This window comes from Nannospalax galili, unplaced genomic scaffold (assembly GCF_000622305.1).
Source record: "Nannospalax galili isolate Female #2095 unplaced genomic scaffold, S.galili_v1.0 scaffold1402, whole genome shotgun sequence".
NCBI classification, from domain to species: domain Eukaryota; kingdom Metazoa; phylum Chordata; class Mammalia; order Rodentia; family Spalacidae; genus Nannospalax; species Nannospalax galili.
The window spans coordinates 161,143-182,791 of record NW_008348453.1 but is presented as its reverse complement, the minus strand read 5'-3'; the positions used below and the strand labels follow the sequence as shown (position 1 = coordinate 182,791).

Below are 21,649 nucleotides of genomic sequence, written 5' to 3'. Positions count from 1 at the left end.
GCAAGAGACCAGGAGAGGAGCACCTCCTTGAATACGAATCCAGAGGAATTCTACTCCATCTGGCTGAGGTTGAGAGTGGCCTCTGCCTCCCTCCTTTCAGGCCAGTTAGCTGGGCAGGAAGATGGCTACCAGCTAGGGAAGGCTGCCTAGAAACAAAAGAAAAAGGATGAGGAAGAAACCAAGTCAAGCCACCATCTGTCTAATGCAGTGTCCCTTTGAGTGGAGCTGGGCTCTAGCCAGTCCTGGCATGGATTGTGTTTGGACAGAGCAATGAATCTGAGGCTGGAGACTACCCAGAGACATAAGGAGACCTTCTGGTGAGAAGGCTGGGAGCAGGGAGGGGACCAGGGGAAACTGTAATATGATTGGGAGGAGGTGGGGGGCTGCTGGTGTATGTGACCAATAGGTCCTCCAGAATACCCCTACCCCTGCCAAAAGGCGGGGCCTTAGGCAGTGCACACAGGGACAGAGACTTCTCAGAAGTCCAGTTTCCACTTTTGGGATTAACTCTCCACACCCTGGATCGGCCATCCATAAAAGGTAGGCACACTCATGGGAGCTGCTCAGAGTATTTATTTTTTCTGAGTACAAGCAGGAAGTTGGGGTAGCTAAACGGGGTGTTAACAGCATGCATGATGGCTTGGGTGGAGGATCTGAAGAAGAGTTTGGATGTGGGGAGCAGCAGAATGGGGAGCACATATGGGAGGGAGCTAAGTTCGAGAGATGCAAAGGGTAGCCAGGAGAGCAGCTGCCAAGATTGGGGACCCTGCTCCCCTCAGCCACGCTTACTGGATCCCCTCTTGTTTCCCTTAAGTCAGAAGAATTTCTCCAGGCAGCTTGGGTCGGAGGTTAGAAGGGCCAGAAGTCACAGCGTGAAGAGTATGCTCTGACTAGCAGAGCCAGATTCTAGCAGGAGGGTAGTTCAGGCCTCCTCGGCTGTCGCGTCGATGCCTGCGTAGGTGAAGTTCTCAAACAGCGACATGTTCACGTAGGCCTGGGGACAAAGCAAGTTTTAGCAGGAGGCCAGAGATGGGGATGCATAGGGCCTCAGGCTCTTTGACTTGGGACCTTTGAACAGATGCTGATTTATGTTGGAGACTCACAATGGCCCTATGGCCAAGAGTGGGCTTTACTAGCCCAGAGCAGTGGGGGTATCAGATCTCAGAGGGAGTCCCAGGCCTTATGCACAGTTGTTAGATGGCAGCTTTTTCATGTACCCATCCGGTAGCTGCTCTCATTCGTTCTTCCGGAAGGTTATGTTGAAGATTCACTCATTTATATGGTTATCTGATCAGGTTTTCTCCCTTCCGTCCCTTCCCCTTTTCCTTCTCTTCCTGTTTGTTTGTTTTTGAGACAGCGTCTCTAACTCAGGTTGTCATTTAACTCAATATGGAACAAAAATGACCTTGAATTTGAACTTCCAATCCTGCCTCCACCTCCTGAGTGCTAAGATTACAGGTATGTGTTACCATGTCCTCTTTATGTGGTGCTGGGGCTTAAACCCAGAGCCTTTGTATGTGCTAGGCAAGCACTCAACCAAGGAGCCACATCCCCAGCCCTTATCTGTTTGTCAGTTAGGTTTATTTGTTTGTTTGTTTATTTATTTATTTATTTATTGTCTTTTTGAGACAGGGTCTCCCTGTAGCCTTAGACCAGGCTGGCCTTGAACTCACAGAGATCTTCCTGCTTCTGTCTCCTGTGCTTGGACTAAAGGTGGGTGCCACCACACCCAGCTTATTTATTTATTTATTTATTTATTTATTTATTTATTTATTTATTTATTTATTTATTTATTTATTTATTATGTGTAGGAGTCTTTTGCCTGCATGTATGTAAGTGCATCCACGCATGCAATGCCCACAGAGGCCAGAAGAGGGTGTCGGATCCCCCTGGACCTGGAGTTACAGATGGTTGTTAGCTGCCATGTGGGTACTGGAACTGAACCTGGGTCCTCTGCAAGAGCAGTCAGTGCTCTTAACTGCTGAGCCATCTTTCCAATCTCTGTTTTTGAGATAAGGTCTCACTGTGTAGAATAGACTGGCCTGAAACTCAGAGATTTGCTTGCCTCTACCTCCTGAGTGCTGAGATTAAAGACATGTGCCACCATGCCCAGTCATTACTCATCCATTCTTGGTGACAATTCATGCATTTGCTGTGACTCTGGGCCAAGTGAGGAAGTAGGGGGGGTGTCCCAGGACAGAATGGGTTGATGGCCTCAGTGGAAGAGGGCAGGTAACCAGTCTGGAACTTGGCGGGGTCGGGGCGGGGGGAGCTTGCTATTGGGACTGAGCAGCAACAATCCTGGAAAAGTATATATGGACCTACTATCTAACCCTGCATGGGCTGCATCCTAGGCCCAATCCAGCTGTGGTGACAGCTCCAATTGAGGGAGTTTGGGCGGCAGTATGGTGAGGACAGAGAACCCGGAAGCCTCATATCTGGTATCGATGAGATGGCACTCCTGTGAGCTTAAAGAGTGCCCATCCCTACCTTGTTCAGCCCCTCACCTTCCTGGCTTCTAGCATTCGGCCCAACTGCAGTGCGATCTGGGCAAAAGGGGGGCGCTCGTAGGGACGGTCCCGCCAGCACTGCCGCATCAGCTCGTACCTATAGATGGGAATGGGGGTATTGCAAGGTGCAGGTCACAGGCTCAAAGTTGAGCTGAGGTCCTAGGGCTCAAGGGGGGACTCACACTTCATCGTCACAGTTTCGAGGCTGCTCCATGCGATAGCCCTGAGGCAGCTTCTCGTAGAGCTCAGCACAGGTCATGCCACAATAGGGGGTGCCTCCTGCAGTGGGGGACAAGGCTCCCTCAGTGAAGGGCCCCAGGGGTAAAGTGAGATGCTCTGGAGAACTGGGTGGGGCTTACCAAGGCTCACTATCTCCCAGAGAAGGACCCCAAAGGACCAGCTGAAAAGAGAAGGAAACATTTAATTATCTTGTGGGGGACACAGAGTTTAATCTTAGCTACTGAGCCCCTGAACCCTGGGTTCAACTAATCATAGTAACATTGTGTGTGTGTGTGTGTGTGTGTGTGTGTGTGTGTGTGTGGCTATGTGGAGTCCAAAGGTTGGTGCTGGGAGACAGTGTCTGTCACTGAACTCAGTGTATGCTGATTCAGCTGCCCTAGCTGACCAGCAAGCCCCGGGGATCCTCCTGTCTCTCCCTAGTGCTGGGATTACAGGTAAATGCTGCAGTCCTACCTTTTTTGATTTAAAAATGTGGGTGTTGGGAATTGGAACTCAGGTCTTTATGCTTACATAACAGGCACTTTACCAACTGAGCCGTCTCCCCAGCCCCTATAGTTAAAATGGTTTCTTTTTGTGGTGTTTTTTTGTTTGTTTGTCTGTTTTTGAGAGAGGGTCTCCCTATGTAGCCCCAGCTGACCTGGAACTTGCTATGTAGACCACGCTGGCCTCAATCTCACAGAGATTTACCTGTCTCTGCTTCCTGAGTGCTGAAATTGAAGGCATGCACCCACCAGGGCTGGCTCAGTTAACATAGTTTAATTGACATTTTTATTACGCACTTACTATGACCAGAACACTAATTATTTAATACACATGTCAAGTATCTAACTCTCATAGCATCCCTATGATTCAGGCTTTATTATCCCTATTTTACAGATGAAGACACTGAGGCCTGAAAGGATAGCTATCTTGCCAAGGTCACATAACTAAGCATAGGTATTTAAATCCTGTCTCAAAGACCCTGCCTGTTCTTAATCTCATCTTGTACTGTAAGCTCTGTTCAGGTACATTTCAGGCCTAAAGCAATCCAGGGAGTTCGAGTAAGGGGAGGACTCTAGGGAGTCTTGGAGCAGAAGTGGGAAGTGGGCAGGTGGTGGTCAGAGGGGCAGTCAATAAGAAGAGCAGGCCAGGCCAAAGGGGCCAAGGCAGAGCAGCTCAGGAGACAGGGCTGAAAGGTGGCAGGTCAGGTTCAGACTGAGGCGACATCCCTGGAGATGAAGAAAAAATGTGTGCTAAGATGGTGTGTGTGTGTGTGTGTGTGTGTGTGTGTGTGTAGCACAGAGGAGTCTTAGGGGTCCTGTGCTAGTAAGAGCCTCAGGTGGCCATGACCTTGCCCTTCAGACAGGAAGGTGGACATGCTCCTTGAGTGTTCTCACCAGCTACTTTAGTGGCCCACAGCTTTCCTAGAATTCATGGAAGCCCTTGGTCTCTTACACAAAGAAAGCCCTAAACTTCTCCTACCCCAGTCCTACCCCTGAAGTGCTTTCCAAGACAAAAACCCTTCCAGGTAGCCCCCCAACTTCCCTCTAAGATGCCAGAAGCTTCTAACAGCATTCTCAGGACATGCTGCTGCACACCTGGATCCTATCTCGCTATGCCCAAGACATGCCTTAGATGACCTGAGAGATGGGCTGAGATGTGTCTTGGTTATGCTTGAGTGACCTTGAAGGGGCCGAGCCCTGCAGCCTCTTCCCACTCCCCACACTCACACATCACTCTTGGTGGTGTAGACACTGTAGTTGAGAGACTCGATGGCCATCCAACGCACAGGGAGACGGCCCTGTGAGAGAAAGGGTCAGAGGGCCAGGGGTGGAGGAGGGGGTTGTTTGAAGGCTCTGAAGGACAGGACTGGGAATGGGCCCTAAGAAGGGAAAGCTGAATGAGACTTGCCATCGTCTTCTTCACGTACACCTCCTCGCCCCGAGAAAGGCCAAAGTCTGCGATCTTGGAGGCCAGGTTCTCTCCAACCAGCACATTCCGAGCAGCCAGGTCCCTGTGGATGAACTGCAGGAAGATCAGAAGTCAGGGAGGAGAGGGAGCCCAGGAGCATGGGGACACAGGGCCAGTAGGAGCCCCTACTTCTTCCCACCCACATAGGCCTCAATTATGCACCAGCTGGCACCTGTCTGAAAAAAGCTAGTGTTGGTTCCCAACCACTTTTCCCGTGACTTGGACCACAGCCAAGTTCAGACTGAGCCCCTCTGCCTCAGACAAGGGTAAGCACAATTATCCCTTTCTTTTTTCTCTCTCTACCCTCTTTCTCTCTTTTTAAAAAATTTGCTTACTGAATTTTTGTGTATTTCATACAGAATATCTCAAACAATCTTTAGACTCCCATCCCCACCGGCACCCTCCCTTAGTCCCCCCACTGGAACCCATATATTCTGTCATCCATGTTAAGGCCTACTGTGTCATGTCAGTGTCCCCAGATGTTCCCCAGTCCATCCACTGAGGTCCAGTCAGCCTATCTAGAGTCCCTTGTTTTAGGAAGATCAGGTCTTTCTCACCTAGCAGGTGAGGAAATGGATCTCACTATGTAGTTTTGGCTGGCCTGGTACTTATCATGTAGCTCAGACTGGCCTTGAACTCTTGATCCTCCTGCCTCTGCCTCCTAAGCACTGGGATTATAGGCACAACCTTATCTTTTCCTCTTCAATGCTCTCTCTCCCATTTCTCCCACTCTCTTGTCCTCCCTTATGGATGAATGTCCTCAAGTGACCTTCTCCCTGAGTTCCAGGTCCTCCCCTTGGCCCTCCACCCTCCTCAGACATTTCTATCAGCTTCTCCCTGATGCACCTTTTCTTTCAAAGACTCAAAAATTTCCTGCATGTAAAATGCCTTCCTTCAGCTTGGAGTCCCCACTCAGCCGTTCCCTCCCTCTTCTCATTCAGATGAGGGTATTAAGACTTGGGCTGGGCTCTACCAGGCACTCTCTCCAGCAGAGCTCCACCTCCTCCCTGCTGGAGGGGATGCTCAAGTGGCAGCTCTCACACTGTCTCCAGGCCTGGTCTCTCGAGGATTGGGTTGGCATCTACAACTGCCCACTCAGCACCTCCAGCAGGATGTCCCTCAGAGACTTCAAACCCAACACCGTCTCCCCACCTGCCTCCTTGTCCTCTTCTTGCTCCTCATTGCATTTAAGTCGCTGGTCGCCAGAGTTAGGAACCAGGGTCTAGTCTTTCCTTCTTACTGTCCCTCAACTCCGCACCCAATTAGAGACTCGGTGATTTGACCACCTGAGGTCTGCCCGGTGGCTTTCCCTCTTCCTGTTGCCCACTGCACTCACACACACCTGCTTCTCACTCAAGTATTGCATGCCGTTGGCAGCATCGCTGGCAAAACGCAGCAGCTGCCGGGAACTGAGGGTGGAGGCCGTTCCGTGCTCTCTGGCAAATGCTGGGTCAGTCTCCAGGACCCGGCTCTTTCGCAGGAAATCAAGCAGGTTCCCATAGGGGGCATATTCGATAGCAATATACAAATAACCTGGGAGGTGAGGAAACACAGGTGGTGGTTTAGGTACTGGCCGTGTGTGGTATGAGCAGGTACCCAATGGAAAGAGACAGGGCGACTGCAGCATTCTGAGAGTCAAGGACTCTACATGCAGAGGACTTAGAGCTCCCCACAGGCACTGATGTTGTAGAGGTGATGGCTGACGATGAGGGTCTGGAAGCGGTAAGTGATCAGTTAGGGGCTCACCTCGATTCTCACAGGCCCCTAAGAGGTTGATGATATTGGGGTGGTGTCCCAATTTGCACAGCACTTCTAGTTCTCCTGCAAAGTCACGATGGTCATTTTCAGACGCGTACTCTATGGAAAGAATTCAGTGTCATTTTTGCAATATATACCTCTGGAGAAAGGGCTTGAGCTAGTGAGGGCTGGGATCAGTTGCTGGCAGAAGCCAGGCAGGGCCTAGTGTCTGTGGGATAAAGGAAGAAGGTCAGGCTGAGATCAAGGGTCACAACCAGGGACCTTTTAGCATCTTAATGGCTGCATTCATCTTGAGCCCATCCTTCTTGATCATGGCACGGATGACTTGGCCGAAGTTCCCCTCTCCGATGAGGTCCTCAAAGGTGATGTCCTCCCACTCCAGTACAGGGTAATTCAGGGGCTCTGGCTGTGGTTTTGGCCGTCGGGTCAGTGTCAAGGTCCCTGAGCTGAACTGCAGGATGGTCTCCTCGCCCTTCACAGGATGGGTCAAATGGGCAGCCAGTCCACGCAAGGCATGTGGGGGCAAAAGGAGGAACAGAGGCATATAGACAGAGGGGCCAGTGATTAGACAGGTAGATAGAGTGAGCTAGAGGACACTCAGGTGGCTATCCTGGGTCACACCTACAGAGACATATGCTGCACAGAATGACAAGTGATAGAGCCACAGGTGAGTTGATGGGTAGACACGTCTAAGAAGACAAATGCAGAGGGTGCAGCCTGGTGGTCTACTGTGTGGGATTCACTGCAAGGCAGAGTCAAGGCTTGTGGGTAAGTTGGATAGGTCAATGGGTGAAAAATATTCTAACATTTTAAACAGGAAAGAATTGGAATGAGCTGTCATGGGCAGGAGTGAGCTCCCAATTATTGTGCCAACCCCACAATTAGGCCTTATTTATTTATGCCACCAGGGATGCTCTGGAGAGAATCCCCACTTGGGTGAGTTTATTGAGTATTTATTACAGCCTAAGCCCCAAACTGCTAGGAGCCAATGAGGGAATTTCTTCTTCACAGTAACAGAAGCAGAGATGATCCCTGCCCACCTACTTGGTATCTAGCCATAGTTCTAACCCTAGGCCAGGACTCAAAGACAGCAAAATCCTGAGAGGAATGTCCAGTTCCTTCTACTGAGCAGAGGTCCATCTGGCCAGGGATGATGGAAAGAAAGGGGAGGAAATGAACAGGACCAAAGATATCTGCAACACGAGACCTAGAGGCAAGATCCACATGAACCCTGCAGTGGGCTCCCTAAGTGAACTGATGGCTAAGTGCCGGGGACACATGGATTCACACAAAGCATGGCAGCGAGGCATACATTAGAGTGCACATGCATGCATTCTGTGGCTGGCTGTGTCACATGCAGGTGCATCCACACAGAGGTACACATTCACATGAGGACTTGGAGGTGTGTAGGCACGGGGACACATGTAGCAGGGATACATGCAGTGCACATCTGCACTGGTGCATGGCACACACATGAGCATGCATAGCTATATGCAGACACATGGAGTGTGTGTGTGTGTGTATAAAATCATGTGTATAGTAGAGGCAACTTCCTCACTTCCCTGCCTCAGTATCTGGCCCTGTTACCCTCCCCCTGCCTCCCACAGCAGCGATGGCTCTGTGTGCACTGACCTCAGAGGCAGGGACAACACAGCTCAGACAAAGAAGTCAATTGAATCTCTGGACTCTGGATGGGATTTTTAAAGTACAGCAGACACCAGCCTTGAACACTGGGCTTTGTATCACAAGGGCTAGCCCTTGAAGAAGAAGAGTGTTTTTTCTTCCTTTCTTTTTTTAAAAAAATTTTTTAAATGCCAAAGCTTAGTTCTAAATATCAAGAGCCCAGGCCTGAAGGGCCAAGGCCAGAGTTCTAATTCTAAGTGACAACAATGGAAGTTCTCAGACAGAGGACCAATGGGATGGGTGGATGTGACAAGGTCAGTCTGAGTTTCTGAAGAGGTGCCAGTATCCTTTCCCTTCGCACATATGTATATGGGCTCTAAGAGGACCAAAGCCTAGGGAGGTTTGAGGGTGAGTCTAGAAGAGTGGGCGTGTGCCTCTTCTCAGGGAGTGCAAGTGAGGCTGCAGGCCTGACAGACTTCTAGAGGGTCAAAACCAACTATCGGAAAAATGTGGCCAGTGTTACTGCCCTTCACAGGGTATAGGCAAGCACAAGAAAACAGAGTTTCCCAGAGGAGGTCCTGGGACTTGCAAGAATAGAGGCTGGGATGAGAGTTCACAGCCTGAGTAGCCTGCCAGCAAGCAGGAAGACCACAGTAAGCCTGAGGACATCAACCACAGATGTGCACAGACAGAGGCTGGCTCCCATGCTGGGGAAAGCCTGCAAGGACAGAGGCCAGCATGGGCCCTAGTTACCCAGCGGGGAGGTGAAGAGCGGGGAGGACAATCCCAAATTGCCCATGTCCAAGCATGGAATGGGACTTGATAAAATACAGACAAAACTGAGTTCTTTCTACCTGGGAATGCTAATTATTTCACCATTAATATAAATGGGCTCATGAGTATTGGTGAATGTAATCTCATGCTTGTAGCATGAACACATGTACATATGGATGTGGGCAGAAACACACAGTAGACCGTCTGGTGTACCCAGTGGGTATGAGGCACTGACCGATCCTGATTGGTAGGTGAAGGTGCGTCTCCGGTGCAAGCAGCTTCTGCGGATGCATACCAGGGCTAAGAGGGCAGCCAGGATGGTGAGGCAGGTGGCAGAAACAGAGCCCACCACAGCTAGGACCAGCTGCTGATCCAAGCCCTCTTCAGCTGCCCGGCTCTCTTGGACAGGGCCCTCGCTCTGCAGCCCTGGACACAATAAGGGGCAGATTGTGGAGACTACTGGGTCATGGATCCCACAGGCCACCATGGGGGCTCACAGAGGAAAAGGTTGGAGATCCTGGTACTAGGATCACAGGTGACTAGGATTCAGGGTTCACAGGGCGGGGGGAGGGGGAAGGGGAGAGCAACATGATCCCTGTACCACTACAATTTTGACATGGGAAAAGTCAAAGCTTGTGTTACTTGTTGAGAGGGTCTGGGATGCCCTAGCTCCAACGTTGGGGGTAAGGTGGAAGGAACACATGCAAAGTCCCATCTCCTAGGCCCCACTCTCTCACCATTGCCTAGTGTGGTCTCTTCTACGATGTTGCTCCAGTCGCCAAGACCCTGCACACTGGCCCGCACACGGAAGAGGTAGCGAGTGCTGGCATTGAGGCCTTGAATGATGGTGCTTGTCTCCTCTGGCCTATCCACATCCATCCACAGTGGGTCTCCTGAGCCCCCGGCCACCTGAATCTCCACAATGTACTTGGATATAGGTCCGGATGGAGCTTCAGGTCGCTGCCATGTCAACTGGACCTCAGAGTCCGAGAGGGCCTGGGCATGGAGGTGCCGAGGGGCTGGAGGCCCTGGGAAGATGAGAGAAGGGAGGAAGGGATCGACTGGATCAGGTTATGTAGCTGTGGGACCAGACACATTCACTCTAAATGCCCTCTGCTCTGTGGACCCCAGCACGGGAGCCACCTGCAGCCTCCTCCTGTTCCCTGGCTTGGGCTGGATTTCTCTCCATCCCTAGGCCACCTATGCCTCCAAGATGCTTCATCCCTTGCTCTACCTTTATCCCAAGTCCTCCCCTTGTCCCCTATAGTTTGTGTTCCCCAAGCCCCTCGTGACCCTGTTCTCCACCTGACCCATAATCTCCTCATGCATTTCCATCCCATGTACTCCTGGTGACCTACATCCTGATGTCTTCTGTTTTCCCCATGTTCCACATCCTCCCTGAGCCTGAGATGTGTCCTGGGCTTTTTGTCCATCCAGTCTCCTGTAACCTCCCGAGTTTCTTGGACCGTATGTGTTTCTTATGTCCCCTGTCCTCCCCTCATTGCCAGTCTGTCACCCTCACCCTGAGCCTACCGCTATTGGGCAGAAGCACGTGTGCAGGGGGCGAAGCAGGGCCCAGGAGAGTGCAGTGGTACAGCCGCACATCCAGCTGGTAGTGGGTGCCAGGTGTGAGTCCAGTCAGGAGGGCAGTGCGGGCCTGGGGGGACGAGACATTCTCCCGCCGCTCCTGCCCCCGTGCCCCATCCCATAAGCGCAGCAGGAAACCATCGCCCAACAGTGGTACCGAGGGTAAGGACCAGCTCACTCGCAGCCTGTCAGGGCCCTCTGCATGCCAGCCCTCTATCCATGGCTGCAACAAGGGTTCTGTGGCCAGAGGTCAGGGGTCAGAACTGGCCAAATGGGTCCCTGTGACTGGATGGGGCAATGATCCCCCCCATGGGCAGGGTTGGGACAACCTCCAGTGGCAAAGGCAGGGCTCTCTGGGGTGGACAAGGCATACTTTGTGTGGGCATGGCAGTGACCCATGAGGGTAGAGGAAAGGATGACTCTTGGCTTCTCACCAGGACAGTCGGTGGTCATGAGGGCAGGAGGCCCCCAGGTCCCTTCTCCACCTTCCCCTGGCCGACTCAGCTGCACACGGACACTATATCCTGTCTTTGGCCTCAAGTTCATCAGTGTCACATTCTCACTGGGGTCCACTGGGGGTGAGATGTGTTGCACACATCATTTAGTCACAACCACTTTCTAAAGCCACCATTCTCCCTTCAGCCCACTCTTCTCTTTGTATCGTCCCCTCTCTGTTCGCACCTCATCCCCCAGCTCTGTCCCTACTCACCCACAATAGCAGACCAGGCAATTGTGCTATCCTGGGGCCGGTAGTGCAGGCGGACAGAGGAGATGGGTCCATCCCCAGAGAAGGAGACCAGTGGGGAGACCACAAGCTGGCGGCTCTGCTTGGCCAGGAGCCGAGGAGCAGATTCAGGTACTGGGGGCACTGCCAGGAAAGTGGGGTGAGTCAGGGCCCAGGACCCACCTATCCTCAGGAAGAGGGTCACACTGGGCTTGAGCAGTGAACACCTCCAGATCTTAGTTTGGATCTGGAGGCCATCTGGATGTGTGGGAAGAGACCAAGTTCAACAGATGACTAGGGTGGCCAGGGCCCAGGGAAGACAGAGTTCTGATCCCTGGATAGCTTGGGCCCCAGGGACTCAGCCAAAAAGACATAGGTATCTCAAAAGATGTCAGATGACAATGTGACATGGCCATACAGAGTGTCCATGAGATGTGGAGTAGACAGGGACTGGAAGGCAAAACAGGGCATGTGTTCTCAGCCCTCATCATTCACTGCTCAGTTAACATTCTATTTTCAGACAAAGGTGCCAGTGATGAAACACCTGTTCCACCCTGATGCTTCTTATGCATGGCTTCCAATTCATGAATGAAGAAACAGGCTCAGAGGCACTGAATACCTTGTGTAAGGACACACAGCCAGGAGAATTAGAACTGGCCACCTCATTGATCAGCTGCCTCAAATCAAACAGTTCTACCCCAGAACAGTGTTTGTGTTCCTGTCCAGCTTCCTCCACCGCCACCGTTCTTCAGGCCTCAGTTTTTCTCTCTATATTATCACATTAATGCCTCAATAGGTTCCTGAGCCCCTTCCAAATGTGACCAGGCTGACTTTCTCAGAAGGTTAAAAGAAAGGGAGAGAGGGAGGGAGGTAGATAGGCAGGCCAAGGAGTGTGGAGGAGATGGGTGGTAAGCTGGTAGAGCACTAAGCAGCAACAGCACAGCAGGAGCAGGTGCAGATCTGGGGCAGTTAGTAAGGATTCAGTTTGGATCCTAAGGATCCCAATGCCTGTGGCTGACGAAGAGGACAAGATGTCTAGGAGGTGGCTGGTATAAAATGGGTCCCGGAATCACATCTAGTTAACTTCCATACTGACTTCAGGATTGGGCCTCCATAGATGATGCCCTACCTCATGGAGGTCCACCAAACAGGTCTGGCCTCAGGAGAGGGGTCCTGATTGCAGAACACATGTGTTGCTGCCAGAGAATGTCGTCATTTTAAATAACAATTGTCAAAAGAACCAAACTAAACAACAAAAACAACTGGGAAACTCTGTCTTAAAAAAAGCCAACCAACCAACAAAACAAAGTAACAAACGAATTGTCTACTGCATTGAACATCCACTATGCCAGGCACTATGCTTACTGCTTAAATGCATTATCTACTTTAGTCTTCCCTATACCACAAGCACTAATGTCCTTGTTTCACACAGAGAAAAACCCAGAGAGGTTAGGTAACTTGCTTAAGGTGACAGAATTGCAGAGAGTGGGTGTCAATCGAGGTCGAATGGAGATCTGAGTCCAAAGTCTGGGATGGAAGAAGAGAATGTGGGCCTTCATGGATCGGGGATAATTGGGAAGCAGAATGTGGCAGTGGAAAAGAGGAGAGAGAGGAAGGGAAAAAGGGAGGAAGCGAGAGAGGGAAAGCAAGAGGGGTGGGGAGAGGGAGAGGAGGAAGGGAAGAGACATCGGAGGTGAAGAGGAAGGTGGGGCCTGGGGTGGTGGGTAGCCCAGGCTTATGGTGCTGGGAGAGTACCTAGCCCAGGGAGGGGTGCTCTGCTGTCTTCTCAGAGTGACCTTGAGCCTTGGTAGTTCCCTTCCTATTCACCCAGGAGCCTTCTATACCCTCTCTGGGAAACCAAGTCGGTCACCCTTGATTTCCACAGTCCCTGCATTCTCCTGTGTCTCAGAAACAGGGAGCAGCATCTCAGAGGTAGAGCTAAAGAAATAGTGGGTGCACTGGGGAGGGGCACATGAATAGGCAAGAGACAGGGTGAGGCTAGAGGGTGTCCCAAGTTTCTGGGCTATGGGCCATTCTTTCTAGTTGGGACTACATTGTGCACCAGCATTAACAATGAAGACTCTAGACTCCTGGTTGTTTACCAGCTGTCTTCTTTGTCTGGTGCTGGTCTATACCCTTCAAGACCCCTATCCTTCCTGCTAGGCTCTCCAACCTGAGTAGCATCAGGTAGTGCCTACTCTGCTCACGATCCATCTTCCACAGTCCAAGGACATCACTAACCTTTGACATTGACCTTGAAGCGTCGGCTGTCTTGGCCACCAGATGTGGATACACGGCATTCCCAGAACCCGTTGTCCCCATGAGTCAAATGGGGTACCTCAAACTCAGCTGTGGTCCTGTCTGGCTCCACGATGGCCTTAGTAGACTAAGAGAAATAAGAGAAGGGGACAGTCGACAGAGTGGACACTCCATGAAGTAGATACATGAGTCAGTACAGGCTGTTGGTAGAATGGGAAGGGCTAGTGGCATCCTCTCACCAGTAAGCCTACCCCATTTGAGTCACGGCCAAGCCAGTGGGCAGAGCCAATAGCAAGTTTTGAGGGAAACAGGGCCCAAGAAGCTGTGAAGCTGGTGAGATGAGGGAGGAAGCAGTAGGTTGGGGTGATTGAGGCTGACCAGGAGCATGGTGCCATCTGGTTTTCGGAGCTCCATGCTGCCCCGTACTGGAAAGGGGTTCCCTGCAGCTGCACAGTTGATCCGGGGCATCGTCCCTAAATTGAACTCCAGCTCTGAGACCATGTTGAGGATCTGTGGGATCCGGTCTGCGGAAAGAGAGGATGCTCATCTTGAACTTTCCTGAGGCAGTCACATGACCACCAAAGTACCCCACCCCCCAACCCCATACTCTGCATCTCAGTGCCCACCATCTGTCCTGCTCCCCAAGGCTGAAACCAGCAAGGTTCCGCATGGCTCCTCCAGATCCCGGTGCCTCACATCTGGTCAGCTGCAGGGTTCACCTTCCCCATTACTCCCAATATACTTCCTAGGATCCCGTAAGACCCACAGGCAGATCTTTCACCATCCCCTCAGCCAAAATAGTTCAGGCTTCATTTTATTTATTTATTTTTTAAATTTTATTTAGTACAGAAAAAAGATTACAGGTTTAGGATCCCTAATCTGAAAATCCCAAATCTGAAATGTCCCTAAATCTGAAATTATTTTAAGTGTGAACATGATGCCATACTTTGGAAATTCTGTACTTGACCACATGATGGGTTGCAGTCAAAACAGAAGCACATAGCACAGTGTATTCAGCAGCCCAAGGAAAAAAGACTCTCTCAGGCTCTTCAGCTATGATACACAAACCTTTATTTCCTGCGCTAATATTTTTTTTATGTGTATGCTTGTATTGCTTGAATGTAGGTAAGTGCACCCGTGTCGTGGAATGCCCTCGGAGGTCAGAAGAGGCTGTCAGATCCCCTGGAACTGGAGTTAAAGACAGTTGTTAGCTGTCATATGGGTTCTGGGATTCGAACCTGGGTCTTTTGCAAGAACAACCAGTGTTCTTAACCGCTGAGCCATCTCTCCAGCCCCTATTTATTTATTTTTGAGACAAGGTCTCACATAGTAACTCAGGCTGGCCTTGAACTCCAGGTAATTCTCTTGCCTTAGCCTCCTGAGTGCCGAGATTACAGGTATGAACTACCTTACCTGGCAACTCATTCATTTTTGGTTCCTGGCTTCTGTACTCCACCCAGAATGAGAGCTCCTTTCCCCAACCCGAGTATGGCTATCTCTTCAACAATTCCCATTTGCCTCTGTCACATTAACTACCTGTATTCAAAGGCCCCCTGACTTGCTCTTTTCTGGCCACTCCCCTAGTCTCCTGCTTCACTATCCTGGCTCACACACAAGCCAAGTCTCAATCCCTGGGCTTTTCCTAATCATTTCTCTTTCCCAATTGTCTCTCTTTTGTTTTCCACATCCAATTTCAGATCTCACCTCCTCTCAGAAGCCTTCCCTGACTCTCACATGGGTCAGGGTCTTCTGGAGAGCCTCTGCACCCTGGGCTGCTACTCTTCACCGTGTTTTTCTTTTTGAGACAGGGTCTCCCTGTAGCCCCAGCTGGCCTGGAACTCACTATGTACAATAGGGTGGCCTTGAACTCACAGAGATCTACCTGCCTCTGCCTCCAGAGTGCTGGGATTAAAGGCGTGCGCCACCGCGTGCGCCACCATATCCCACCCTTCATAGTATTTGTGACTGCTTGGTCATAACTACCACCTCTACAAACTCCTCAAGGGCAAGACTTGGGGCATCACCAGGGGAAGGAGGAACAGAGAGATGTGTCTGATGGAAACTGACATGTCTTGAGGGGTCTCAGAGACCCAGGGGCACATACCAGACTTCTCACAGTGCACTCCATGCCATCCAGAGGGGCAGACACAGCCGCTGAACCGGTCACAAGTGCCACCATTCTGACACTGGCACTGGAGGCGACAATCAGCCCCAAAATGACCAGGGGCACAGGCTGTGAATAGAGGAGGTATGGTTACAAAGGATGGACTGGGTGCCGGGAGGGCCTAGATGTATAGTGTACATAGGCTTGTGTAAAGGAGATGGGGTCTGAGTGAAGGGTCTGGCCAACACTGCATCCATAGAGGGCAGCTAAGTCCATACCTTCTTGGCACTGGCTTCCCCTCCAGCCAGATCCGCAGGAACAGCCATAGGGATCTGGGAGGCAGAAGGTGAGACCCCGACAGCCTGCCATGCCTGGACACTGTTCCTGGCAACTCTGCCCAAAACGGCCCTCTCTGCAGGCTGAAAAGAAGGTGTGGGGGTATATGGACTCTACTGTGTACCATGGTTCAGGACTTAGCAGTCAGCCTCACACTCCAAGCGCCATACCCACAGTTCCAGGATCTTCTCCCCAGTCAGGCATCCTCTCCTGCCTGTGTCCCAGCTCTCCTTACCTTGCTCACAGCGGGTACCGGTGAATCCTGGGGGGCACACGCACTCGCCATCGTGGTCATGGCAGACACCTCCATGCAGGCAGCCTGGGCAATCCTTGCTACACTCTGGTCCCCAGCGTCCAGCCCCACAGCCTGTGGGAAAGTGCTTTCAGCAGCTGACTTCCCCCACTTGCCCAGAGCTGCTGAGGACTGGAGTAGCTCTGGGGATCTCAGGGATCCTGAGACCCAAAGGAAATAGACATAGGGCTTACAGCCTCCCATACCACCCATGACCTCTACCCTCTGTTCCTGACCCCGCACGATGAGCCGAAAGAAGGCGCTGCCCAGGGGACTGGCTTCTAGGTAGGTGGCACTGTAGATGCCGCTTGATGGTGGCTGTACATTTGGGAGCTGCAGTTGGAACCGCCCATCCCGGGCCTCTTGCCAGTCCAGGGTATGGAAGTAGGATCCTGGGGGACACAATCAGGTCTGGGGTTTCAGTATCATATGAAGGTTGGTGTTACCTCCCTCTCTGCCTATGTCACACCAATGTTTATCATGCTCAGTGATCAGACCTGGGGACAGGTACCCATGAGATGCTAGTAGCTAAGCCAGGAAGTTGGAGAGCCTTCTTTTCTTCAGGTCCTGTGAGTCACTGAGTCCATCCTCTTCGTTCCACTTCAGTGCACTTCTCATGCCTGCTGCTACCATTCTGGCTCTGCCCCATAGCCTCTTACAGGAACTCTCTGCCTCCATCCTGGCCCTATACACCCATGCTTCATTGAGCAACTAGTGGGATTCTTCTATACACACCCACGTCTTAGACTCTCAGAGCTCTATACCGCCTTGGGACAAAACCTAACCGTGCAGCAGTTGTTTTCAGCAATTTGGTCCCAGCTAGGCCCTCCTGCCCCATACCTCCGAACATTCCTAAATTCCTTACTGTTTGTTTACTTTCTAAAACAACTGGCATTTCAGCCTTTGCTCCGGTCAGTCCCGCCTCCTGGAATGCCCTTTCTCTGGCTCTTTTGTCTTTCTGGGCTCTCTCAAGCCTCATCCTCCAGGACCTCCACTCCCTCACAGGCTAGACTCACCCCCAGGGCTGTTGGGCACATACAGGACCCAAGTCAACTCTTCGAGCCCTGCCTGGACTCCTCCTGATCTCTCCTCAGCACTCTAAAGAGTCTCTAGAGATACAAGTCTCCCTCCTACTACCAAATCTCCTGTCAGTTCAGGGCCCCTGGAGCTCAGAAAAAGCCCTGAGCCAAGAGAAAGGTTCTCCCTCAGGAGCCAAGAATGCAAGTCAGCTAATAGATTGTGGGCCTGAGGCAGGCATTCTGGGGCCTAATAGAAAAAAAGAGTCTTTTCATAAAGTGGATACCGTCAGGGTGGTGAGCAGGCACCAGGCTGCGATCCAGGTCTGTGTGAACTTCAACAAGCATCTACTTTTTCAACAAGGATCTGAGCTTGGTAAGTTTTGGGGAGAGCCATAAGCCCATGGGTGTCTGAATACAGGAGAGTGCCCCAGGAGTTAGAGATGTGATGGATTTGGGCACATCCCATGAACCTCACCAAGACCAGGAAAGACCCTGGAGGTTGGTCAGGAGGATGTCAGGTACATCAGGGTGATGGGCTGAGGCTACTGAGGGCAACTGGGCGGGGTGCTGGGTGGGGTGTTAGAACATGGCTCTACCTGTCCAACCAAATGCCCCTCTCACCGTTGTTCTTCCAGATCACATCCGTCTGCTTCTCCTTGTGCACACGTGCAGAAAGCACAGCTGTGTCACCTTTATTCACCGTGTGTGTGACCTTGTCTGGAAGCAGGTGGGCTGTGGGTGGAGGGTGAGATCAGTAGTGATCCAGGGCAGCGGCCGTCCCTGCCACCCTGCCTCCTCACAGGCTAGACTCACCCCCAGGGCTGTTGTGTACATAGAGCACCCGAGTACGCCGTGTGCCCGCGCCGCCCACGCAGGAGAAAACGCCCACCAGATCCGAGGGCTTGGAGAAGCCGCGCAGCGTGACCTGGTGCGAGCCGTTGCGTGCCAGGTGCAGGGGCTGCCCCGGCGGCAAGGTGCGCACGATGCGGTCGTCCTTCTCCAGCAGCAGGGGCGGTCCCCAGGCATCTGAGCCTCTTCCCACCCCGGCCTCCCCCGACACGCAGGTCAGGAAGAAACGCTGGGGGTCGGTGAGGCGGAGGTTGGCCAGAAGCGTCAGGTCCACCGCCGCACCTGGGACCGGACATCTGTGACTCTTTGGTAGCCCCAGCCACCAGAAGCCACCCCTGCACCCCAGTCCTCTGGTGTTACTGTTCCACCATGCCCTCTGAAGACACTTCAAGTTATGAAGTATTACCACCCCATTCTTTCCCCTTCCACACAGGTTTGCCCTTTGCCCTCAAGTCTCTTCATCCTAAAACACAAACAAAACCACACGTCCTTCTCTTGCTCTGGCCAGATGTTTCCCTTTACTGGGAAGGAGCTATGCACCTGGCTCCTCTCTGAAACTGCCACCAAGGCTATATCCCTAGGCCACTTGTCCCTGGCCCACCATGGAGAGGTAGGCTAGAAGAGTCAGGGAGACTGGAGTGTCCAGAGTGTCCTTGTTGCTTTAGCAATTGAGAAAAATTGACTGGCTGGGATTGAAGACGAGCTGAGAGGGCGCTGCTAGCCAAACCTGGCTCAGAGACACAGGGCAGGCCAAGGGTCCGGAAGGCTGCAGACACAGGTGGGGCTAAGTCTTTGCTCTCTAAAGAGCTTAGTGCCCTGGAAAGGTGGCGGGCTAGACATGGACTAGATGTAGGTGGGAGAGGGAACAGAGAGGGTCACCCAACCCAGCATAGGGGAAGTGACATGGGGTGGGGAGGTACTTCTTCAGAGGGACACAGGCTTTTAAAGCTTAGGCAGGATGCCATGGGTGAGGAGGACCAGGAGGATAGAGGTCAGGGGGGAGGGTCAGAGGCCGTACTAAATGGGAACAACTTGGGTAATGCCATGGTGTGAGGAGGGGGAGCATCACAGTTTACTGTAACTGGAACATAAAATCTGTAGCCAAAAGCCAGTGAAACCAAGTAGGTCCTGAGCTCAGTCTAGACAGGGGAGAGCCTGGCTAGCCTGCTTTAGTTCTATGACCCCCACACCTTCCAAGGCCCCTCCTTTCCTGCCTGCTAACTATTAAGTAATTAATTAATTTAAATGCTACTTAGCTTAACAGTTAATATTCTTTGAAAGCCTTCAATAAGTAATTGAAGCTGGCATTTACTGTCTGCCTCACAGGTACCAAGTGCCCTTTCTCCATGGCATCCTTGTGGCCTCTAGTAAAGTTGATATTCTTTGCATATACAAAAGAGGCAGAAATAATCATCCTAAAGGGTCCCTTGAGCAAGCTCATCATCTTATTTGGCTTTAACTGTCATTTCTGAGTCAGTAACTCTGGTGTGGCCTTTAAACTCCAAATGAATTTCTACCAGCGCTTCCTAAACCTGTTCCTCTCCCATGTTCCCTGACTCAGAGGACAACACCCATCACCTGAGACTGCAGAGTCATCTCCTATTCCCTGGTGTCATAATAATGAATGTTTATTGGATGCCAATTATGCATCGGGCACTTTACTGATGTCTCTTAACTTTCTCATTCTAACTCTCCTAGGAGGTGGGTGTTACTATCTCAATTTTATAGCCAGGGAACAAAGGCTCAGATTTAGTAACTTACCCAAGGTCATACGGTTAGTAGATAGCAGAGCCAGACTGTCCTAGTATAATTTCCACACCATTTAGCTTCATGTTGGCTGCCCCAATTAGTCACAAACTGTTTCCTAAACATCTACATCTTCCAACCATCTACATCTTCCACGTGACCTTTGTCCAACCTTACTCACTTAGACCGTCCCAGAAGGCACAACTCATTCTCCAAAGTGATGCAACCAAAATCAAAACTACTCTGTGACTCTCACCTCCCATGACTCCTCATTTCCCTCAGGATAATGAGTATGCTCCTGAGCCCCTTGCTGCTCACACTCTGCCCCTCCCACACTCTGCTTTCCCTCCAGAAACCTCTGGCATGCACTTCCATGCCTCTGAGATTTGCAATGATTGCTACTCTTCTTACTGAAACCTTTTTTGACTGTTTTTCTGTCCATTCCTGGAGGAAGAGTAAGCTGGCCCTCCCTCCTCAGTGCTCCTCTGGAGCTCCACATTTCTGTCTTTGGTTAGCCCCCATCTCCTGGCCTGTGCTCCCCACTAGACCATGAACCACTCAAAGGCAGCTTTTGACTTCTAGTCCTCTGATCAGATTGAAAAAATTTGCTGCCTCTTGTTCAGAAACCTCTCCAAGCCCTCTGTAAACAACAACCAGGGAAGGTCAGCATGGCTGACTCTTCACTTTGTAGTGGCCAGCCCCTCGGCTAATGGAATATTGTTGGTACTAAATAAATGTTTGTCCCTGAGTAATTGAAAAAGCCCAACACAGTGACTCCGGGCGTCCAAGTCAATGGCTGTCCCCTCCCACCCCCAGACCTGGACTGTAGTGATTTCAAGCACCTGCCTGAGTTTTCCCCGCCCTGACCTTTTTTTAAATGGATCAAAATCATGGTGATGATGACAATTTCTACTTTTTTCTCCTCAATTTTTTTATGTTAAAATATATACAACCTAGAATTTACCATTATAACTATTTGTAACCATTCAATTTAGTGTTATTAAATGCATTCATAATATTGTACAAACATCGAATCCGTCCATTTCCACACTCTTTTTGTTTGTTTTTGACACAGCTTTGTAGCTATGTGGCTAGCGTGGAGTTCATCACGTAGTGTAGGTAGGCCTCCCAAGTGATAGGATTACAGGAGTGTACCACCACACCCAGCTCCATAACTCCTTTCATGTAGTCAAACTGGAACTCCATACCCATTAAACAACAACTCTCTATTCCCCTCCCCCAGCCCATGGGACTACCATTCTGTTATCTATCTAGGATATGACGGTTTCTTGGGGGGAAAATTGGAAACTTGAGGCTCGGAAATCGGGTGGGGGACTTAGGGAAGACTTACCAATATGAGAAGCCAAGAAGAGCACAGGGAGCAGGAAAGGGGGCCCCGGCCAGACCATACTCCAGAGGCTGACCCAGGCCAGCCAGGGCCAGCTGGGCCTAGAGTCAGTTGTTATGGGTCTGAGTGCTCAGCCTGTGTGGCTCAGTGCGCCTCAGTGCTGGGGAGGAAGAGGAAATGAGATGGTTGGGTGGGAGGGGTGGCAGGAGAGAGGGATTGGGAAAGGCTTGTCCTGCTTCCCAGCCTGTAGCCCTCCCAAGTCCAGCCCCCACAAGGCTTGCGGATAGGTGCACCCTGGAAGGTCCTGGAAGTGCACCACTTGAGGTGAGGGGGGCAGGGTTATGACAAGGACAGACCTGGGATGGTTGGACTGACTTCTCCCATCCCCTCTCCCTTCAGTCCTGCCTTGCTGGAGCACAGAAGGCAGGAAAGGGAGGAAGCCAGTGGCTTCCGCCTATTGAGGAGGTCTGGAGGCAGGGCATTGTTCTGGGGTCTCCCCTCCTCCCAACACATACACACACAATGTGGCC

The 21,649-nt window shown here is 51.4% G+C and overlaps 1 protein-coding gene across 1 annotated transcript; it reads right to left on the bottom strand.

The window, feature by feature from the left end:
• Window positions 1-557: 557 nt before the first annotated feature.
• Tie1 (tyrosine kinase with immunoglobulin like and EGF like domains 1) lies at window positions 558-21,356 on the bottom strand. The gene is made up of 23 exons (XM_008845344.3): window positions 21,123-21,356; window positions 17,990-18,307; window positions 17,798-17,908; window positions 16,394-16,549; window positions 16,101-16,232; window positions 15,808-15,948; window positions 15,530-15,658; window positions 13,804-13,949; window positions 13,408-13,552; window positions 11,152-11,310; window positions 10,877-11,014; window positions 10,389-10,679; window positions 9,593-9,883; window positions 9,091-9,281; window positions 6,720-6,930; window positions 6,447-6,557; window positions 6,043-6,233; window positions 4,641-4,754; window positions 4,460-4,530; window positions 2,870-2,910; window positions 2,693-2,789; window positions 2,508-2,607; window positions 558-994 (listed from the first exon to the last, which is right to left on the bottom strand). Exons 1-23 carry the CDS (start codon window positions 21,178-21,180, stop codon window positions 923-925), a joined length of 3,414 nt encoding a protein of 1,137 aa, XP_008843566.1. The 5' UTR covers window positions 21,181-21,356; the 3' UTR covers window positions 558-922.
• Between the last annotated feature and the right edge of the window lie 293 nt (window positions 21,357-21,649).